The 6524-nt window shown below is 43.6% G+C and overlaps 2 protein-coding genes across 2 annotated transcripts; both read left to right on the top strand.

Moving 5' to 3' along the window:
* The first annotated feature begins 1095 nt into the window (after window positions 1-1095).
* LOC115980332 lies at window positions 1096-1713 on the top strand. Its single transcript, XM_031102595.1, has one exon. It carries the CDS (start codon window positions 1096-1098, stop codon window positions 1711-1713), a length of 618 nt encoding a protein of 205 aa, XP_030958455.1.
* A 56-nt stretch (window positions 1714-1769) lies between these two features.
* On the top strand, window positions 1770-2558 carry LOC115980331. The gene has a single exon (XM_031102593.1). It carries the CDS (start codon window positions 1770-1772, stop codon window positions 2556-2558), a length of 789 nt encoding a protein of 262 aa, XP_030958453.1.
* The last annotated feature ends 3966 nt before the right edge of the window (window positions 2559-6524 follow it).

The raw sequence follows: 6524 nt of genomic DNA, 5'->3' as shown, positions 1-6524 counted from the left end.
CATGCATGTTAAAACGTGCTGGAAGAATGGAAGCTAGGAAATATTTAAAGAAAAACTGCTACCACTGTATTAAATGCCCTGCAGCTAACTTTCTAGCCGCATTTATGTAGAGAAGACCCCTGAACAGTGCTGTCTTAACTACCACAACTCACAAAAAGCCTGAAAGGGTGTCTAATGGGACAAGCACTCGAGTAGTAGTTTGAATGATCGACAAGTGTAGGATCAAGATCATCCGAAGGGAACTATATAATGTAAGAGATCCTTCATGGATGGAGGATCGAAATACTACAAGAGAAACACTATAGCAATCAAGAACCAACTCTATAATCAAACTTGAAAGGAATATATAAGAACTGATCTCCTCGGACTGTGTCGAGGACGAATTTCTCTAACTCAATTTAACCTGTTTCCCTATTCTATCAACTGGGCCCACTTTATTCGCGATCCAACTCATTCTAACCTAGTTTTTCAACCCACTCTCTACAAATTCATTGTTTTGGACTTTTTGGGCCTAGGTCCATCCATCGTTCGGGCTAGTGTTCCAAACTTGGCCCTTACAATTGGCTCTGTCTGTGGGAAGATTTGGTGTTATAGTGAGTCTGATGCGCAACTATGGTAGGTTCAAGTCCTAACCGTGCAGAATCTATAGGGTCCCAACGTGAAGATCACTTTGTCAACCTGGAATGCAGAAAGGACTGTAATGTTAGTAGACATACCACCCACACTAGCAGAAGCCAGTCACGGACTGTGAGTCACCTTTCTCACGAGGAGGATACTAGGGCTCTGCGACTAGAAATCGACCATCTGAAGAGAAAACTACACCACCAATGATGAAGAAGAACTCCATCCATTTCTGACTCTTCTGTTGATGATGAAGAGGACCGCAGTTATAGATGTAGGTCAAGGACTCCCCCCAGTGAGTCTTTCTCCTATGATAAGGACGTCCATTACGAGTGTAGGCACAGAAGCTCATCTTCTAAAGGCCTGGGAAATGACGCACTAAGTAGGGCACTCAACCAACTCTCCAAGTCACCTTTCACATGTAAAATTGAAGAAGGGAGACTTCCTCAGCAGTTCACTCAGCCAATGTTCACCATGTACAATAGTTGGACGGACTCTGTGGAGCATGTGAGCCATTTTAACCAGAGAATGGCTATGCACTCCAAGAACAAGGCCTTGATGTGCAAGGTATTCCCCTCTAGTTTAGGACCCGTGGCAATGAGATGGTTCGACGGTTTGAGGGCAGGTTCCATTGACTCCTTTAAGGAACTCACTAAGGCATTTGGGTCTCGCTTTATCACATGCAATAGGGTCCCTCGGCCCTTGGATTTCTTGTTGTCTCTGTCCATGAGAGAGGAGGATACCTTGAAAACATATTCAGATAGATACTGGAAAATGTTTAATGAAATAGATGGCAACTTTAACGACGTTGCCGTCAGGACTTTCAAGGTCAACTTACCCGTCGAGTATGGCTTAAGGAAGTCTTTGATTGGGAAAGCTGCTACCGGTGTACGCAAACTCATGGATAGGATAGATAAGTATAAACGGGTCGAGGAAGACCAACAGCAAGGCAATGGGAAGAGTAAGGTTATCCCCCAAGAGAGGAGGGATTTCAGTCAGACCGTTACAACAATAACAGACCCCAAAGGGATTTTGCAGGGCAATTCGGGCCTACCGCTCCTCAGATGGTTAACACTATGTTTCGAGAACTAGTGCATCAAGTCTTGGAGAAGATTAAGAACGAGCCGTACTTCAAATGGCCAAACAAGATGGGAGGAGACCCCCTAAGGCGCAACCAAAGCCTACATTGCCAATATCACCAGGAGTGGGAGCATACCACCAAAGACTCCAGAACTCTATGGAATTGTCTGGAGCAACTAGTCAGAGAGGGAAGGTTGCAGAAGTTTTTATATCGGCCCAACGGGCAGGGAGACCAGTCAAGGTCAGGTGCTCAGGGGAATGCCTCTTCAAGGCCCCCTTTGGGCACCATTAACATCATCTTTGCTGCTTCTAGGAGGACTGGTTCGCAACCCTCAAGGGTGATGTCTGTGGCTTGGCCACTCGCCAAGGACGTTAACCCTATGCTGAAAAGGGCTAGAGTGGAGGTTCGACTGGCATTGAGCTTTTCGGATGAGGATAAGGTCAGAACTATACAGTCACATGATGATACTTTAATTATCACGCTTAGGATAGGAGGATACGATGTGAAGAGAGTGATAGTAGACCAAGGCAGTGGCGCAGAGGTTATATACCCTGATCTATATAAGGGGCTGAACTTGAAACTTGAGAATTTGATAGCATACAATTCACCTCTTATAAGTTTTGATGGGAAAGTTGTCATCTTAAATGGTCAGATCAGACTACCCATACAAGCAGGATCAGAGGTGGTGGAGGTGAACTCTATTGTGGTGGACGCTTATTCACCCTACACATCCATCGTAGGAAGACCCTGGCTTCATGCCCTGTGGGCTGTTTCCTCCACTCTGCACCTGAAAGTGAAATACCTAGTCGAGGACCGAATCGAAGAGCTCGTTGGGAGTCAATCCAATGCTAGGTAGTGCCAAGTGGACACCATTTTGCATCAACCTGAGGCTAAGCCCTCGGCCTCTGTTAAGAGGGGCTCATAGCAATCAAAGACCCCGATGTCACCTGTTAGTGAGCCGGCAGAAGGGGCGAAATGTAAGGATTTGGAGAAGATTATTGCAGGAGATAATCCGGAGAAGTTTTTTCAGGTCGGAACTCAACTACCTCCCAAGGAGAAAGAAGAGCTGATAGATTTTCTCATGAGGAACATCAATGTGTTCGCATGGAGCGCTTACAAAACTCTAGGGGTGGATCCAAGCTTCATTTGCCATCATTTGAATGTCAACCCATTCGTCATCCCCAAAAAGCAATCTCTTTGGCACTCATCCAAGGATCATTCTGATGTTATTAAAGACGAGGTAATTGAGCTCAAATAGGCGGGGGCTATTAAGGAGGTTTTTTACCCTAAGTGGTTAGCCAATACCGTAGTAGTGAAGAAGAAGAGTGGGAAGTGTCGGTGTGTGTAGACTTCACAGATCTAAACAAGGCCTACCCAAAAGACCATTTCCCCATGCCTCGGATTGACCAGCTTGTGGATGCCATTGTCAGCCATCCTCGGATGAGCTTTCTAGACGCATTTCAAGGCTACCACCAGATACCTTTGGCTTTGAATGATCAAGAGAAGGTAGCCTTTGTTACTCCTACTGGGAATTACCACTACAAGGTGATGCCTTTTGGTTTAAAGAACGCGGGGGCTACCTACCGGAGGATGATGACTAGGATGTTTGAGCCTTAATTAGGAAAAAACATCGAGATTTATATAGATGACATGGTGGTGAAGAGAAAGACAGAATCCGAGCACATTAATGACCTTGGGGACATCTTTGGGATATTAAGGAGGTACAAGCTGCGCCTTAATGCTTTTAAGTGTTCTTTTGGTGTTGGGTCAGGAAAGTTCTTGGGGTACATGGTTACACACCATGGGATTGAAGTTAACCCCGAACAAATTAAGGCGATTAATGATTTGCAACCATCCCGAAATCCCAAGGAGGTCCAAAAGCTAAGAGCATCCACAGCAGTGGAGCTAAAAATTTAACTTTTTAGCTCCACCAAAAGTTACTTTATCTATTTTACTTACATACATGCTGCAGTAGTGGATCTATTTTAGCTTTTAACACAATAAAATAATATAAACATCACAATAAAATAATATATCCATTACAATAAAATAATATATCCACTACAATAAAATAATATATCCTATATAATAAACAACAATCACAACCACCTTCAACCGCCACCGTTACCGTCGCTGTCGCAAATTACAGAGACCACAAGAACTTCTATTACAAGAAAACCACACAACAAATTCCTGCAAACAGAATAAAATAACACTAAACCCAGAAAAATTAAGCCAAAACAACAAACACTCAGATGAAAAAATTCACTACAAAAGAAGAGAGAGCACTGACCTGAAGTGGATCGGCTGGGATGGCGTGGGCTGGGACGGTTGGGATGGCGACAGCGTGGGCTGGGAGATGAGAGAGATGAGAGCTTGACAGATGAGAGCTTGATGAGAGAGATGAGAGCTTGATGAGAGAACTAAGCTTGAGAGTGATGATGAGAGAGAGCATGGTGAGATAGAATAAAAGAAATGAATAGAATAAAAGAAATGAAAAAAATAAAGTAAGTTGCATTATTTTAATCGAAGGTTGAATAAATTTTTTTTTTTTTTTAGATGTCTGCTATAATGCACATCTATAGATAGATGTGCACTGTAGCATACATCTAAAGATAGATGTGCATTGTAGCAAATCAGTAAAAAATTATAACTTTACCTCCACTGCTTTTCAAGGCTTTTTTGGTATATTGGTGGAGCTAAAATAGCATTATAGCTTTTTAGCTCCACTGCTGCAAGTGCTCTAACAAGGATGATTGCTACTTTAAACCGATTCATCTCTCGGTCAGCAGATAGGTGTAGACCTTTCTTCCAGTTGTTAAACAAATGGAATGGATTTGAATGGACCGAGGAATATGTTCTTGCTTTCCAGCAGTTAAAGGAATATCTATCTCGTCCCCCCATTATGTCCAAACCCAAGGTGGATGAGGTCTTATTTTCTTACATTGCGGTGGCTCCCTATGCGGTGAGCTTGGTGCTGATACGGGTTGACAGTGGCTTATAGAGGCTAGTCTATTATGTAAGCAAGTTATTACACGAGGCTAAGATCCGTTACCTGCCACTGGAGAAAGCCATTTTGGCAGTGGTGCATGGTACTCGAAAGCTCCCCCATTACTTCCAATCACACACAGTTGTCGTCCTTACCCAGCTCCCACTTAGGTTGCTACTTCGGAGCGCAAATTACACTGGGAGAATTGCTAAATGGGGTACGATCCTAGAAGCCTTTGACATCAAGTACATGCCCCGCACCTCTATCAAAGGTCAAGTCCTCACCGATCTGGTGGCTGAGTTTGTTGAAACTCCGTTAGAAGAGAGAATGGAAAAGCAGAACATGGATGAAAAATCGATTGGTGCAATCTCCTTACAAGAGCCTTTGTCCTGGAAGGTATATGTTGATGGTGCGGCAAATCACAGAGGATCTAGAGTGGGGCTAGTTCTGATATCTCCTGAAAGGATTACAATTGAGAAATCCTTGAGATTAGGGTTCTCGACCACAAACAATGAGGCTGAGTATGAAGCTCTATTGGCCGGGATGACTATGGTTCGAAAAATAGGAGGAAAGGCTGTGGAAATGTTCTCAGATTCATGATTGGTTGTAGGCCAAGTTCGAGGAAAGTTAGAAGCCAGAGATCTCAAAATACAGGAGTACTTAAGTCAGGTTAGACATTTACATTCAAAGTTCGAATCCTTTAACCTAACACAAATCCCTAGAAGTAGGAATACCCATTCTGACTCCCTTGCCACACTGGCAACTTCCTCGGCACAAAGTTTACCTCAGGTGATTCTTGTGGAAGACCTGTACAAGCCTACTGAGGTAGGGAGCAGTGTCGCTTACATTCATTAAATTAGGGTAGGACCTAGCTGGATGGATTCCATAGTATCATTTCTTAAGGAGGATGTCCTACCCGAGGATAAGTCTGAGGCTGAAAAGTTATGGAGGAAAGCTTCTCGGTTTTGGCTGTCTGAGGACCAAAAGTTGTAAAAGAGATCTTTCTCTGGCCTATACCTACTATGCATACACCTTGAAGCAGTTGAGCCACTCTTGGAAGACTTACATGAAGGGATTTGTCGAAGCCACACAGGAGGCAGGTCTTTGTCTTACAGGGCCCTCACACAAGGCTATTAGTGGCCAAATATGTAGAAGGAAGTATAAGAATATGTGAAGAAGTGTGACTAGTACCAAAGATTTGCACTAAACATTCATCAACCAAGAGGAGTCCTTAACCCATTGTCTAGTCCTTGGCCTTTTGCCCAATAGGGATTGGACATTGTAGGTCCTTTCCCCAAAGCGACAGGGAATAAAAGATACTTGTTGGTTGACACGGATTACTTTACTAGGTGGGTTAAAGCCAAACCTTTGGCAAATATCAGAGATGCAGATGCTAAGAAATTTATTTGGAAGAATATTGTCACTCGGTTTGGAATCCCTCATGTGCTCATCTCGGACAATAGATTGCAATTTAATAGCAAGGCCTTCAGGAGGTATTGTTGCAATCTGGGCATAACCAACAGATATTCCATCCCGGCATATCCACAAGGGAATAGGCAGGCCGAAACTATCAACAAAGTCATAGTTAATGGGCTTAAAAAGAGACTAGACGACGCAAAGGGAAAGTGGGTGGAAGAACTACCACATGTCCTTTGGACATACCGAACTACGCCCCGTAGATCCACAGGCAAGACCCCTTTTTCAATGACATATGGGGCTGAGGCTGTTATTCCTCTAGAAACTGGATTCCCAACACTGAGAACTAGTTCTTTCATGCCAAGCAACAATGATGGGCTGTTGGAAAAGAGCTTGGACTTAATTGAAGAACGAAGG

This window comes from Quercus lobata, chromosome 3 (genome assembly GCF_001633185.2).
Source record: "Quercus lobata isolate SW786 chromosome 3, ValleyOak3.0 Primary Assembly, whole genome shotgun sequence".
Taxonomy (NCBI): Eukaryota; Viridiplantae; Streptophyta; class Magnoliopsida; order Fagales; family Fagaceae; genus Quercus; species Quercus lobata.
The sequence above is the reverse complement of the archived record's forward strand: the minus strand, read 5'-3'. Positions and strand labels throughout refer to the sequence as shown.

Bases quoted from the DNA above. Each gene is read 5' to 3' on its own strand.
- LOC115980331 (XM_031102593.1), top strand. From the start codon at position 1,770: ATGGGAGGAGACCCCCTAAGGCGCAACCAAAGCCTACATTGCCAATAT.
- LOC115980332 (XM_031102595.1), top strand. From the start codon at position 1,096: ATGTACAATAGTTGGACGGACTCTGTGGAGCATGTGAGCCATTTTAAC.